This window comes from Alligator sinensis, unplaced genomic scaffold, assembly GCF_000455745.1.
Source record: "Alligator sinensis unplaced genomic scaffold, ASM45574v1 scaffold783_1, whole genome shotgun sequence".
NCBI classification, from domain to species: domain Eukaryota; kingdom Metazoa; phylum Chordata; order Crocodylia; family Alligatoridae; genus Alligator; species Alligator sinensis.
In genome coordinates, this window is record NW_005842197.1 from 243169 (window position 1) to 259476 (window position 16308).

The following is a 16308-nucleotide window of genomic DNA, read 5'->3' on the forward strand; positions in this document are numbered from 1 at the left end:
GCGTTGGCTATTCGCTGGAACTGCTCGAACAGGTTGAGAGGCAGGAAAGTGAAGACGTTGTATTTCGAGGTTTTGATGGAATTGTTCTGCGGAAACAGAAAAGCAAACGCATGGGAGGGTGGCACAGGAAAAGCAGTTGCAGCACAGCCCATTTCAATGGGGGTTTCCACTCGGTTATATTTAGCAATAGCATTGTGCACAGCAGCAACTCCAAACCCTTCCTTTCCCCCGGCCGCTCGGGGTCCGCTGAGATCAACAGACAGATTCCTCCGGGAACCGGGGCATTAAACAGTGTGTGCGTGTGCGTGTGCAGTGGCAGGTATGGCTACACACATGCACACATACCTCCCTTGTCCAAGTTCATTTACCAAGTCTTTATGTGCACATGCGTGCACACACACACTTTTTCTAAGTTCATTTACCAAGCCTTTATACACACATGCATGCATACCTCATCTAAATTAATTTACCAAGCCTTTACGCACACACACACACACACCCTCTTCCAAGTTTATTTACCAAGCCTTTATACACACATGCATGCATGCATACCTCATCTAAGTTAATTTACCAAGCCTTTACACACACACACACACACACCCTCTTCCAAGTTAATTTACCAAACCTTTACACACACACACACACACACACACACCCTCTTCCAAGTTTATTTACCAAGCCTTTATACACACATGCATGCATACCTCATCTAAGTTAATTTACCAAGCCTTTACACACACACACACACACCCTCTTCCAAGTTAATTTACCAAACTTTACACACACACACACACACACACACACACACACAGAAGGGCTCCAAACCAAGCAAGCAGACAGACAGGCCAATACCCAGGCAGAGCGGACTAGACAGGATTCAGCCACCTCGCCGGGGCGTAATGCAAGAGGCACTGAGATGCACGCACGCTCCACCGCTCCTGGAAAGCGCACACCAGCCCGGCACAAGGCAGGCATGGCCCTTCTGGACAGCTCTGGTCCGGGGCCCGGCAAGGACGCATGCTGGACACAAACAGGGCTTGTCGTCCTGTCCTAGCATGCATGTTCCCTGAACTGGAGAAGGGCCAAAAACTGCAGGGCACCCATCTGGAGAGGAGAGGGACTCCCCTGGAGCCTCAGGACCAGGGCTCTGGTTTTGTGCAGTGGGAACCAGCCCCGACCCGTGGCACTGGGCTCCCCTCCTGTTCCAGGGCATGCAGGTTGGATGTCTATGGCCTTTGCACCACTCATCAGCTCCCTTGCTAAACAGCCGTGCTGCGGGGTAACCCAAACATCAGCACTTTTCACAGCTCCGGTGTTATCTCATTGCTATGGAGAAGCTCCAAGCCCTTGCCTGGGCACCGATAGCAACGTGTCTGCTGGCTGGCATCTCTCCAAGGACTTTAGTGCAGTGCTGCCATTCTCCTGTAGCTCCTGATGCTCTATCAGGACACGGGGGCACTGTCAGGACCGGCATGAACCCAAAAATTGGGGCATGTTGTGGGCCAGGACGATGGGGTGGAGCACATAACATCACTCCCTGCATTGAGGGCGGATAGGAGAGATGGCTCATTCTCGGGGCACGGGGGTGGTGTGTACATATGCACACATGCATGCAGTAGTGTTTCATTTTAATCATGGAAAAGTGTGGATTTGGGGTTATTTTTTTAAATCAGAAAATTTGGGATTTTTTTTTTTTTTTAAATGGGAGAAAACCAGGATCCCTGGTCATCACTGCACAGTCATCGCGCTGAGACCGGGCAGTCCTGGCAGGGTGGAGCTGGTGGCTTAGGGGCTCCACACACCTTGCCCAGTGCATTTGCTAAGCCACCACCTCCAACCCGTGCGCTGCAGCACGTGAGCAAGCGTCTCCCATCAGGGCCACATTTCCAGCACACCACGACACTGGGAAACGAGCACTTTATTTCAGTTCCTGCACCACTGTCTGTCAAAGCAACCAGGGAAGAGAACCAGCGCCAGTCGCTCCCTTTCCTATTGCCATCAAAGCACGTAAAAACCCCGTTCCCGGGGCAGGCTCTGAACACTTCCTCACAAGAGTTTCCCTCTGGGACCACGTGCAAGCTGGCTCACAAGCCTTGCCACGCTCACCGCCCCCCATGCCTGGGTGGCATGGACTGAGTCGCTCCCACCTTTGCTCACTGCACAAATAAACGTGGACTTCCTTGTGGCAGCAGCACAAGGTGCATTTGACTGCTGTCATGGTGCAAAGGTGAAGGTAACAGGGCAGGATGCAGGGAGCGGGAAGAAACCTAGGTCAGGGCTTAGACGCCTTGGCGACACACGGACTCAGAAAGTGAGGGTTGGAAGGGACGTGCCCATAGCACCCCGCAGATGCAACCTCGGATTCGATCCTGCAAGGAAGACGGGAATCGGGGACCGGACCAGCCCTGTGCCCAAGAAACGGCCGGAGGGAGAGTCAACGCCCCCAGCAAAGCCTCTTCTGAACAGCCAGCAGCTCAGACCAGCCTCACCCTGGAAGCAGGTTTCATCTGTCGTTCGAACTCACTTCCTAGGGCCGTGATGCACACGCCCACCCGCCCAGCGCTGATCCTTGACCCCATCAATACCCAACGGCACCGAGTTACACCCAGTCGCGGGCCACAAGAGTCTCTAGAAAGTGCATTTGCATCTGTGTACACAGGTGAGGGTGCCTTCCACCTGCAGCTCTCTGGACAGGTTGCAAACACAGCCCGACGTGCATAACCGCCCTCCCAGGCAAATATCATTACTGTAATGACAGAGCGAGGGGAACGGAGGCCAAGGGACGCAGCTAGCCCTCGGCCGCACGGTCAGCGTCCTCCCACAAACTGAACCCGCAGACCCTGCAGTTCAGCTTGCTTTAGTGACTAGGTCACGCACCTCCCAGCCCAGCCCAGCGCACAGAATAAGCACCAGGAACCAAGTTAAAAATCAACAGCATGAGACTGAAACAGCCTGGAGGACCCAGGGTGCAGGCGACCTTGACGCTGCACCCAGGGCACAGCAGGCACTTGCTTTCTGCAGAAAGAAAAAGGCCAGGTCCTGATCCTGCGATGCAAGAAGAGTGGTGCCTGGGTCAAGTCACAAGACTCGATGCAGATCCACGTCAAGGGCAGCTCGGCCTCTCCCCCCCACCAACTTGGGTGCTGTGGAGCGTGCATGCCCCCAGCGTGCTCCTGCCAGGGTGGAAGGAGTCCTGCCTGCGCCGTGCCTGCTGCACGTGCTGAGCAGGGCGCACCCGGACCCGGCTCCCCGGCTTAGCACAGGGCAGAGGATGGCACACATTCAGGAGCATTGCTTAGGGACAGCATGGGCAAGCTGACAGGGGTCCACGGGGCAGACCCGCCAGGCTTCCCCCTGGAACGGCAGTGCAGGGGCCACGTCCAGCTGCAAGAGACAAGACCTCCCATCTGCAGCTCGGACCCAGGCAGGGTCTGTTTGCATCACAGGAGGCAATGCCTTCGAGAGAGGCATTGGCCGGTGTGGCACAAAAACAGACAGACAACATGGGGGGGACAGATGCTGTGCGGGCAGGGAAGGGACTCCACCCCCGTGATGGAGCTGCAGCGCGCTTCTGACCCTGAGGCCTGGCCTTGCCTTTCCTGTTATCTGGCAGCCAACTCCAGAGCTGTTTGCACAAATGCACAGCCCTAGTGACGTGGCCCTGAAGCCGCGCCGAATTGCAGAGCAAAGCTGCTGGGCTGGGAGAAGAACGAGCTCTTGCAAACACACACAGACCTGGCAGGGCAGGACCTGGCAGGCAAAATCCAGCTGCAGCTCCCGCAGCGCAGGCTGCAGAATTGGGACCTCGACTGGTGCTTGGCGTGTGGAGGGCAGGGAGACGACAGCAAGACGGAGCTGCCGCACCCACAAACCTTAACAGAAGGCCACGGCATGCCGGTTCTTGCAGGTGACAGGCTACACGGTCCCGGCCTGGCTGACGTTTAGGACGTCACACCCCTAGATCTACAGATGTGCAGCACATCTGCTGGGAGCCAGGAAGGAGTAGGAGTTAATCCATCTCACACATACACCCATTATCTTCCTTCCAAGCTGGGGGAGAAGGTGGAGAGATAGGAGGATGGGCTGGACAAGGATCAATCCTCCCACTTCACAACACATGGGAGCAGCCAGCTGACTGGAGGAAGATGCCTCTTCCCACACCCGTGTGCAAGGGGACTCCCCATCCCAACCTCCCCGCTCCCGGATCACCCAGCTTCCTATGGCTTACGTGGAGCATCGTCTTCATCTAGCTCTCTGCACCTATCACCTACGTGCACAACCGGGGTGCCAAAGCTGCATCCCCCAGGGAGCCTCCACGTCCTCTGCATTGCTCCACGTGCAAAGCCGAGCCACCACAAAGCATCCGGTTCCTTTGCCGGGACAGGGCTCGCTGTAGGAGCCAGCCGAAACGCTGAACGCCCGTTTCATGGGAAACCCCAGCGTTTTGAGATCGGCTTTCAGTCCAGTTCAGAAATCTGCCGCTAAACAACTGCTGTGAAGTTTTCATTAAAAGAAAGCCACTAATGCACCGTGTTTCCAGGACCCCGGCCGCTGCTACCCGACTCTGTCCAATAAGTTTCAGTGATGCTGTTGGGTGGCTAGTATCACCAAAACGGACTAAAAGCCACATCAGCTTCATGCAACCGCTGTCAGGGTCCCCGACCCCAGGCCAGGAATCAAAGAATAATAGAAAATGAGGGTGGGAAGAGACCATCTAGTCCAACCCCTGCTCCAAGCAGGACCAGCCCCAACTGCGTCATCCCTGCTGGAGGAGCCGTGGAGAGCGACATTTCCCCGGAAAGCTACGCTTCCAACAAAGCAGCATTTTTCAGGCAAAGTTTCCTCTGCTTATTTGGGGCCAGATCCTGCCTTGCAAGTCACTTTAGAGCAGTGGGGCTGGCAGGGAGCTGCAGGGATCGCTTCCAGTCCAACCCTTGCCTGAGGCAGGATCCGCCCTGTGCAAACCGTCCCAGACAAACCCATCATCTAAACCCTACACAAGACTGCCATCAACCCCGACACAACTCAAGGCATCACACCCAACCCTGCCCCGGGGGAAGCAGGGGGACCGCGGCGGCCAACATCCTGCTGCTGTAAAAGGTTGTTAATAGACACTTGAGAGGCCGTGCCCCCACTGCAACTCCCCCAGTATGGACCAGTCTGACCAGGAGGGAAAATTCCTTCCTAACCCTAAAGATGGTGATCGGTCTGACCCAGAGCAGAGGGGCAAGACCCTCTAGCCAGGACCCTCCGCTCCGGTCCTAGCAGAAGCATCTTCTACAACAGTCCTTTCCAAACCCACAGTAAGGTCCCCTCCCCTTCCTCCCAAAAGCAACCTGACCGTAACAAAACCTCGCCATAAACAGGACCGGAGGGACACTTGCAAGGGAGGAGCAGACCCGGTCACTGCTCTGCACGAAACGGGGCTGCTACTTACAGCATACTGGAACTGCAGGTTGAAGTCCCGGTTGTTTGCCTGAAGCTGCCTCTCTTCCTCTGTAGGGAAGAGGAAACACATTAGATTGCAGCAGGGAAATTAGGATGTACTGGATAACGATGAATACATGCACAAGCGAAGCAGCAGCCAGAAGGAGGGACTGGGAACTGCTGCACATCCCCAAGCCCAGAGAGATGACGCCCGGGCTCGGGGATGTGCGGCAGATCCCCACCCGGAGCGCTGGGATTGTAGCGCTCAGGAGTTCACAGACCAACACGCTCCTTCACGGTGGTGCCAAAATTAGCATGAGTGTAACAGGTGAATCCTCCTGCCTGCTTATCCCATCTCCCTCGGGGAGTCGGGGTTAACGCTAGACAAATGGGCCTTGAACTGCCTCTCCCTCCATCAAATCTCTGCAGTGATGCCATGAGCTCCTTGCAATCCCGTCCCTCTGGGCAGTGGAGGGTATCACCACCCCAATGCAGCAATGACTTGGCTAGCCCAGAGGTTCAATGCAAGGACCTCAGACCACTTCCAATATGCTTTCATTAATCTTTGTGCTCGTTTCACTGGGCAAATATTCTGCCTCTTTGCACCACTTGGGAAACTGAGGCACAGTGGGGCTAGCCAGACTTGCCTAAAATGCAAGCAGAGCTGGAGACAGACTGCAGAAGGATCCTGGTGTCCAGCTCCCACTTCTAATGGCGAACCAGACCCGATGCCACGAGCCCATGGACATGCACTTGCTGAGCCCGGGAATACAAGAGCACCCCGCGGCTCAGCCCAGTCACACACTTGCATGTCAGAGGGATGACAGGAAGGAAACCCAGGGGTCCCGATCCCCCCAAGCCTGAGCACAAGCCGCACAGCTCAGCGGCACCATCACCGTACGCGCAGGAGCCGGTCAGAGACGCGACACCCCAGCAGCGCCGGCCACTGGCAAAGGCAGGGTCTGTCCAGCTGGCTGCTGGGCAAGGAGCTCAGCGCCAGGTGAAGCATCCCAGAGGGCTTAGCCCAAAATAACCCTGTCCTTCGGAAGGGCTCGCTGTGCCTGGCTCTTCCCAGAGCAGGGACCCCTGCAATCCCCCCCGACTATTCAGGGAGCTCCAAACCCCTCGCCGTCTCTCCCTGCCGCAGTGCAGACACACGCCTAGACACCGTGTTGCACGTGACTTTGGAAGGGGACGACCGGACGTTGCACGTAAGTGTGCCCAGAAGGCAGGGTCCCTGCAGCAGCTTGCAGATCGCTGCAAAGGAAGCAGGCCCAGGTGCAACCTCCGAAGGATGCACGGGGGCTTCCCCAGGGACATCCAACTCAGCTCTCGGGAGCTGCAAGATTTGTCGCTGCCTGTGTCCAGGCACTGGGACCTGCTCCACATGGCACACTCCAGCCACGTCCTCCAGCACCTCCTGAAGCAGCAACAAGAGTCAAGGCAATGCAGGATCAGTGTCTAACCGCAGCTACCGAAACCTCTTGCTGTCCCTCCAACCCCACAGATGGAAACCGCAGCTCAAAACATTTTGGCTGCAGCTGCCAGCCTCTACCATGCATGGCTGCATCTGCGAGCACCACGGTTGGACGCGGAGAACGCGAAGCGCCGCTCCAGCACGAGGATTTCCACTCCCGGGAGCCCCATCGGCTCCAAGCAAACTTTTTTCCCTTCGGCGCGAGTCACTGGAAAGAAGCACTGAGGCCCCACACCGGGCTGTGCGCCTCCAGTGACCGCTTCATAGCTGGCAAAGACCAGCGCCCCATGGAAACGCTCAGCGCACGTCACCGTGATCGCGTGCCAGACCTCGGTCTGACCAGAACCAGGAGTCACTGGGAAAGTGGTTGCTTTCCCAGGCAGACGGATTTAGGAGCAAAGCCACAAAACAACATCTGGATGAAATAACATCCAAGACGCAGCTATAAATGTAACTTCCTGGCCAGCCGGCCCCCTTTGCATGTAGGGCCTTCACACGGGTCCTGGGAGTGGCGCGGGGCTCGTTTCTGCAGCTGCCAAGGGTGGGGCCGCAGAGAAACGACTTTCCAGAGCTCGAGCCCGACGCTGCGGGTCTGGCCGAGGCCCCGGCTCAGCTCAGAGGGCTCTGCCTGGGTAATGCACACTTGCACGGAGCGATCTCCCTGGCCCTGAAAGGGCCCATTGCCTGCTCAGGCACTGAGGAGGGCTTTGCTTTATGTGCTCTTCGGCCCTTTCCAAGGGACAATCCTTGCACCCTAAGCCGGGTTAGCCTGAAGCCCCACAAATAGCCCTGGGGGGGGGGTGGAAGAGGCTTTCATTCAGCCGCTCCTGGGGAAGTCACAAGCCTCGAGTTGTGATTGTAGACGGCTTTCCCAGGCTTCTGGGCTTTGCTGGATGCCCCATGGAGCTGGGGAGCAATTTTTTCCCCACTCCTGTTGCAACAAGTGGAAGTGGGGAAAGGGGTTCACCTCCCCCAGAGGCGCTGGGTGCTGCAGCCCAGGCTGGGGATGGGGCTGGGCTGTGCCAGTGGTCCCGCTGGCACCAACCCCACCGGGTCCTGGCTGGAGGGTCTTGCCCCTCTGCTCAGGGCCAGACCAACGCTACATTGGGGGCAGGAAGGGATTTCCCCCCTAGTCTGGGGGGTTTGCCTTCCTCTGCAGTGGGGGCACGGCCCTACCTGGGCTCTCTAGAGCATCTCTGAACCCCCTTTGCAGCAGCAGGATGTTGGCAGCCCCCCGATTTCCCTGCGGCAGGGACAAGTGTGATGCCTAGGGCTGTGTCGGGGCTGACTCTGTAGTTCTGCTCAGAGGTTGGACAATGGGTTCATCTGGGCTGGTTTGCACAGGGCTGATGCTGCCTCCGCAGGTCCCTGCCAGCCCCACTTCCCTATGACTCCTACCTGCTGGTCCCTCAGTTCCTACCTGGAGACCATTCCTGCAATATCCAAGCACCGCCCTTAATTAACAAAAATGAAGGAAGAAGCTTCCAGGAGTGCTGCTTTTCCATCTCTCCTCCGGGAAGCAAATAGGAAGAGAGAGGGAGATGGTTGTAAGATGCGAGTTGCCTGGGCCAGGGGGTGTCTACGTACATGCCTGGTACCGAGCTGAGCCCAGACTTCATCGCTGGAATTTGCAAACACAGAGACAATATTTTAACACACTTCTGGGCAGGGCATTGAATGCACCAGGAAATTCTCCTTATATATCAGTGGTATCTGCATACGAGATGCACAACGACATTGGTTTCCCTAGAGCAGGCTGCATGCAAATGGGAACGATTTCCTTCTTGCCAACAGTCAATGTTTAACTTGAATACAAAACGCGATGCTAGTCCCTGCCCTGCCAAGCTTTCCAGGATCGCCAGGAAGAAAGATGACTCTGAAAGCCCATATCTACCTCTCTCCCGCACCTGCGCTTCAAACCTACGTGGGCTCACTAGTGAAATACTCTTCATCTAATAACGAGAATGCAGCAAAAGCACAGATGACGGCACCCCTTCCCTGCATCCCTAGCACCACGCCGGGAGCTCGTGCTTTGCTGTAATTTGGTGCAAGATGCAGCAATGTGTCACCAAGCATTTCTGAGTTCTTTAGAGAAAAGTGCTTTTCAAGCAGTTGCTGTCTCTGAGCACTCACAGAGGCCAAGCGAGGTCCCAGAAGACTGGAAAGGAGTAAATATACAACAAGGCAGATCCAGACAATTACAGACCAGCCCGACTTCAATAACTGGAAAGGTATTGCAGCAAATGATGAATCCGTTGATTAATTTATAAGGACCTGATCAAGCACCTATCAAGAGCAAATCATGCCTAGGCAGACTGTTTTCCTTCCATGACTAGGTGATGGGGGACGGATGGATGTGATATTATTCTACTAAGTGGCTACTAAGTGGCTTATTATTCTACTTAGTGGCTACTAAGCCACTTAGCAAGGCTTTTGACAGCGTCTCCCAAAGGGGACAAAGGGGCCAAGAAAGCCTCTTGGCTGAACTGGGAAATCCAGAAAAGATTTGGGGCAAAAAAAGAGGCATGCAGGCTGTGGAACCAGGGGGTAGCTACCAAGGAGGAGTACACCTCCCTGGCTCGACAGGAAGGCCAACGCAGGATTAGCACTTAGGCTGCAGACAACAATTAAAGACAACAAGAAGTCCTTCGTCAGGTCTACAGGGAGCAAAAGGAAGGCGCAGGGTAGCATCGGACCCTACAGCGCAAACTAGGGCAATTAGTGCCAGATGGGGGGACAAGGCTGAGCTCTTCAATGAGTTTTTTGCCTCTGTAGTCCTGAAATCGGATCAGGACACATCTCCCAGTTGGACTGCAGATAGGAGGGACGCCAGCCCACCGAGGGCTCATGCAGACGTAGTGACGAGGCCGGATGAACTTCACCCAAGGGCGCTGAAGGAATTGGCCGGTGTCACAACAGACCCGCTGGCACGGCTATTTGAGCGCTCGCGGTGCTCCGGCCAGTGTGGTCCCTGTTTTCAAGATGGGGAGGATGGAGGATCCGAGTAACTATCGACCGGTTAGCCTCACCTCTATCCTTGGGAAAACCTCTGAAAAAATTATTAAGGATCACATTTGTGGGGGTCCTTGGACCAGTGCTCTTCAATGTCTTCATCGGTGACTTGGACGAGGGCGTGGAAAGCACTCTGCTCAAATTTGCAGATTACACGAAACGATGGGGTAAAGTTAAGACAGCAGAGAGTAGGGAATGAATCCAGGTGGATCTGGACAGGTTGGAGAGCTGGGCAGAACAGAATAGGGTGCAGTTCAATAAGGACAAATGCAAGGTGCTGCCCCTGGGGAGAAGGAATCACCAGCGCGCTTCCAGGCCGGGGGAGGACCTCCTCCGCAGCACGGCCGTGGAAAGGGATCTCGGAGTCGAGCCGTCAATGTGACACTGAGCTCTTGCTGTTCGTGCACAAAGACCCATGGCGGGTTTGGGAGCCATACCGTGCGTCATGTCAGAGTTGACGGGAGTTTTACTAGATGTTGGATTTGTCTGGGGTGCAGGAGGCATCGCGCGGGAGTCCCCAGGAGCCTGTCCTGGTCCCGGTACGATTCAATCTCTTCACCGCCGACTCAGAGGATGGAGCTGAGTGTACACCGAGAGTATGTCACGCATTATTAAACGCTGGCATTTCAGGAGGAGGGGTTGAAATAGTCTATTCTATTTATTTTAAAATTCAGGAAGGCAGCTGCTACCTCACACGAACTGAAGCATCGCATCGTCTTTGCTAGACGGGATGCACCTCCCACGTGCATTGCACTGAAATGGTTTGACACTGCCCCACGCTGCGCACAGCTTCTACAGCCAACACGGCAGCAAACCCGGTTAAAATAACAGTCAAAGCAGCGTTTGAAAAGGATGAAAATAACATGTTTTTCCTGGAGTCAAAATGATTCTTCCTAGAGGACTGCTTGTCAAAATGAAGATCGTGTCCCCAAATATTCCCAACCTATTGAAATGACGTTTTTGTGATGAAAACCAGTCTCCCACCTGCTCCGAGTAGAAACGTGACTCGTGTTTCCAGCGCCTGCGCTGTACATCAGCATGGAGCTGGCTTTGGACATTGGGCCAGGCACTTTCCTCTCTCAAAATCCACATGGACCCGCTCGGAGCTGGCGGGAACTCACCCGCGTTCAACCTGGGCTCCTTTCCATCAGCATCCACTAGCAGCTCCCATCGGGTGCAGGCCAGCATCACAGGTATTAATTAATCACTGCCCTCCTTGCCCGTTTGGCTCTGGAGCCTAGACTCTGTTCTCAGTCCCGTCGCGGGGGGCTGTCTACACCGCTCCGTGGCAACGCCGCACCGAGACACACGTGTTATCTGTCACAGCATGGCGCTGCACACGCACCGATGAGCTCTGCTAGCTCCCAGCTGAGGAGGCAGCGGGTGGAGCTTGCCTCTGTACAGAGCTGACGGGTACCGTCATCGAGATGTGTCAACTCAGGCCATCTCTATTCACACGAGAAGTCAACCACTTCCTCTAAGCACAACCTGCCCGTCGCTCCTGGAAAACCCTCACCCGGCGCAGCTTTCCCTCTCATGACCACGTCGTCAGCCCATGACTAACGAACCGGGTCTTTCTGCTCCTTGCCATTTTCATCACATAGCCGAAATCACGTTGCTGCCCAAATGCACGACCTGGACTTTGCAGCACATCCTACATCTATCTACTGGCTTCGGTGGAGTCACATCAGTGACAGTGAAAAGGGAACTCTACCCAGGAGTTTAAAAAGTAAACACTTTCTTTAAATATTAGTTTTTCTGCTGATCGCTGATCAAACAATGACTTAATCTCCCCGTCTGTAACCTGCAGCTCTTTTACTGTTGGAGCGGTGAAATCCTCCCTTGCAAAACCTCCTACCTAACAGGGGTTTGCACCGTCTCGCCAGGCAGCCCCAGGGCCGAGCCTCCGCCTCGCGTGCTGGGTGCGGCGACTGGAGCCAGAGCTTTGCACCGGCTCCAACAATAACCTTCAAACACTTCTTGGTTGTTTTTTTTTCCTGGTAAAAGTAAACACTCTTCCTTTTCTTTCAAGACTAGTTTCCACTCCTAATTTCCCAGAATTCAATGAGAATCACTGAGCAGAACCTGGGAGGAATGAAAAAACAGGAAGTTGTAAAGTTGTAAAGAGAAAAAAGGAAGGCTTTCTCGAAAATGCCCTGCGTTCGTCATCAGGAAGCTCTTAAACTTCTTCCGAAGTGCAAGGACTAAACCTGGGAATAAACATCTATAGCTAAAAGAAGATCAAGCTGTTGGCTCAGCTCTTAATTCTTGGTGCTCTCCATGCCCATTGTTTTCAGAACCACTTCAATTCTCTCCCCGTGAATTTTGCTCCTTGCTCTCTCGCGGGCTCCGATTGCTCCTCTGCCCCTCTGAGGAGCAGATACCGGCGCTGCTCTGAGCAGAAAAATCCTCTTTCTGGACCGGGACGATGATCAGAAAACACAACGCATGTGATGCTCATGGAAAAAGCAGCCTTCTGCTTGGTCAGGACTAAGAACAGCGCTCGTATCCAAGCCTGGGTGCTCCCAGCGACGATGCACGCACAGACTGGCGCCTAGCCTAGATGCCGTGGTGCCGGAGCTGGAAAGGTCCCGAACTGGGTGAAATCCTGGATATTAGAGCCTCTCCGGGCATGTCTGTGCTGCCTCCCTGTCAAGATGGGGACTATCCCAGAGAGTCCAGCCCTGCCCTAGCATTTCTGCTGCATGTGCCCCTAAGCCCAGCAATTAGGTGGATCTAGTATCTGGTGCCAGGGTCCCTGCAGGCCCACATCAGAGTGCTGCTTTTCTCCAAGGAAAGCCTACGAGTTTGCTGAGCCCGGGGCTCAGGAGGGGGATGGCATACACACATCCGTCCCATCCGGCTTGCAGGGTGAAACACGGGTACCCCCGTGCTGCCCCTTCGGGGTAGGGAAACAGCCACACCGACCCAAACAGGAACACTTGGAAGTGCCAAAGTGCCTCAAGGTGCTGCACGGATGGCGCGCAGTGTTAGCCGTGCCAACGCGATTCCCAAGATAAACCCAGAGATTTCAAACAGGAATCCGGCAGGTCCAAAATGTTCGGACCTGCTATGGTCTTTCCGAGTTCTTTGCAATTGAAAAACGCCTCTATTATTTTTTCCGCAGTCAAAAACCAAGTGAAAACAAAGAGCTGGCATGATCTGAGAGGTGCTTTGGGTCTAAAAGCTGCCTTGGACTGCGAGGCAAAACAGGAAGGCAGCACACAAGCGGAGACAGTTTGGTGCCAGGTTCCCTGGGGAAGAGAGCCCAGAGGCAGGATCGGCGCTATCCAGACACTTGGGGCTGGCTGCTGGAGGGCCAAAGCCACAGGACCAACCCAAGGGGCAGCGCCATGCAAAGCGATGCAAAGCCAAGGATCTCCCAGCGCATCCGTTTGGTCTAACCCTCCTCCGGTGCCCTGGGGCTCCATGCACAGCTCGCCCCCGCCCCGAAGGACCGCACCCTGCGAACGGAAACAAAGCACTGCTCCGTGGGGGTGAGACCTGCACAAGCATCTGCTCAGCACCCAGAGCTGCCTGGGGAGGCGAAGTGCTGTCCTGGGACCTGGGCAGCGCTGCCGGAGCTCACTCACCTTTGAATTTCTTCTTCCCAAATTTCCATCCAAAGAGCGACATCCCCAGAGTTGGCTTCAGCACAAGCCCATGCAATTCCTGCAGGCAAACAGACAAGGTTATTGCCCCTGGGGGGGTTGTCTATATAGGGGCACGTGAGCCAGCTGCAAGGCTCAAAGCTTTCCGCCATTCAGCTTCACCTCAAACACCGTGCCTCAAACCTTTCTACACCACAGCAAAGAGATCGGAGGGGACAGGGGGAGCATCTACACGAGACACATTAATGCGCTTTAGCCTAATTTAACGCACATTAAGGGCACGCATCTACATGTGCACGCCCTTAACGCGCATTAAAAATGGCAAATTTAGGCGCGATTAGTTCAAGTGCATTAATGCACGTGTAGATGCAACCTGGCACTACTTTAGTGCTGGGTCTTCCCAGCCACTAGGGGCACATGGCAGGGCTGCAGGACTTGGCACTAACTTTAGTGCCAACATCTGCCAAAAATTGCTTAATGCACATTAAATTTAGTTGTGCTGAAGTGCATGTGTAGATGCGCCCAGAGAATGAGAGAACCACAGAGAGAGCGGTGTGGTACAAGTCCCAACAATGCTGCTTCCTTTCCCAGACAAACTGGGCAGCATTTCAACACCGTTCGTTTTTGCACACAACTGCGAACCTTTATTATAACTGGCCTGTTAATTAGACTGATTAACTGGGCTTGGTTAGTCTCCGAGGTGCCTTGCTCCGCTGCTTGGGTTTGCTGGCCGCACTTGAAATACCAGTAGTGTCATGACGGAGCCTGGGCACCAGTTCTGGCCTGTTACCTCCGCCGTATTAACTGATTGCAGCTGTTGTTAAACCAACCTCCTCAAGCAAAACCAGAGAGATTGTGACCCTGATGTCCTTCCCTTCTTTTTGCAAGCTGGGGCCCATTTGAGGAAATAGCCTTGTAAAGTCACACAACAACCTCGTGGGTCCCTGTTTTGGCTGGCAGCCATCAACTCCCACCATGTCCCTGTACTCGCACACTCCTCTAGCATCACAGATGTGTCAGCTCTCTCTTCTGGTTAATCTTATTCCATGATTCATAGAAGTTTAGGGTGGAAGGGACCTTGGGCTGGGCAGGAGTTGCATGGTGGTGACAAGTGATGTTTCAGTGGTGCGAGCCGGGCATTTCACTCTGAGCAGCATCCGATAAAGAGCAACCCTTTTCAGTAGCTGTTTGAACATCATCTTCCACCAACCCATCCGACTGGGGACACCGGGGACCCACGGTGACGTGCCTAAACCCAGGCTGCACTGAAAACCCCTTTGATCCATGTCCACTCAACTGTGGCCAACCGTCAGACACGACTGTGTCACGTGTACTAAGTCTAGCAAAAGGCGATCGAATAGGTACAACCACCTAGATGGCACAAGTGTCTTCGAGTACAGCTTTCTCAGGGAAGTGAGAAAAATGTTATAAAACAAGAACACAGTGTGCGTGTGTGTGTGCGCACACGCATTATACACACACACATATATGTATACGTACACACATACTCTCTCTCTATGTGTGTGTGTGTGTATACACACACACACACACACACACACACACACAAACCACATATACATACTGTGCCTCTCTCTCTCTCTCTCTCTCTCTCTCTATATATATACACACACACACACACACACACACACACACACTGTGCCTGACTCTCTCCGTGCGTGTGCGTATATATATTACACAGATCCATATATATATATATATATCCACCTATCTCCGTGTGTGTCTGTGTATGAATCAACATGAGTCAGGCAGAGTACATAGCTCTGCATTTCACTGCACTCCACTTTTGTCAGACACTTTAGGAATTGGACCTGTGACCACCAAATCTTTCCTAGCTTTATATTCATTTGAAGCTATAACAAAAAAAGCCTTAGGGTTTAGTTTAAGGGGCTGTTTGCAAGGCCATTTTCGGCCGTAGTAGCAAGTGGCTTATGCTCAATCTCAGCTAGAAGTGGCCTTCCAAACAAAGACATAAGCCATTTTATGACCAAGCGCCATGCTCGCAGCTGCCTCCTTTACTTGTGTTTGTTGACACTCCTCTTTTGTTAGCAATGCATATAAGTCGCTGGTCTCCAGTTTTGACCAAAAACCCAATATACGGCTTGTGCACCAGTGGGAACTCAAGGCTAACAGCTAACAGGCTCAGGAAGCCATGCGTGCTGGCAGGCAGCAAGCCACTTCATCGGGAGCTACGACGGCAGGATCTCGAAGGTGCCGCCTTGCCCTCCCTCGTGCCCCACTGCAGATGGACGTGGCTGCCCACCTCCATTAACAAGAATCAGCAACCTGTTTTCTTTCAGGTCGAAGGTCCAGTCACCTTCTACTATAAACCAGATCTGCATCTGCATCCATTGCTCCTACAAAAAAAGCTTCCTCCCTGCTAATGGCGCTGTCATCGAATCGTAGAGAAACGGGGCTGGAAGGGTGGCATCTGGTCCAGCCCATCTGAGGTAGGATCAGCCCTGTCCAAACCAGCACGGATACATCCATTGTCCATCTTCCGAGCAAAACTGCACCAGACGTTGCATCCGGACCTGCCTCAGGCCCAGCAGCGGGACCGCGGCATCGCTGTCACCGGTATCGTGTCCGCACTGAGCACGCGCTGCTGGTGCTGGCACACTCTCGCAGAGGGGAACAAATCTGCTGCATTTCTGCCCTCCTTTCCCACCGGCTGAGCGGCATCGCAATTTGTTTTAGTCAGCGCTGCATTGGCAGCCGCCTTCGCAGCCAGGGCTCGCCTTTATCCCCCAGGTCCCTTTTCTT

The 16308-nt window shown here is 54.3% G+C and overlaps 1 protein-coding gene across 1 annotated transcript in view; it reads right to left on the reverse strand.

Annotated features, from left to right (window-relative positions):
- Positions 1-16308, reverse strand: part of LOC102384527 (phospholipid-transporting ATPase ID-like) — a 66920-nt gene that overhangs the window by 43527 nt on the left and 7085 nt on the right. Inside the window, exons 2-4 of the mRNA XM_025207499.1 lie at positions 13510-13588; positions 5438-5496; positions 1-86 (exon numbers count right to left, since the gene is read on the reverse strand). The exon at positions 1-86 is cut by the window's left edge and continues 14 nt beyond it. Coding sequence (XP_025063284.1) covers positions 1-86; positions 5438-5496; positions 13510-13588 — 224 coding nt within the window. The remainder of the gene's footprint in view (positions 87-5437; positions 5497-13509; positions 13589-16308) is intronic.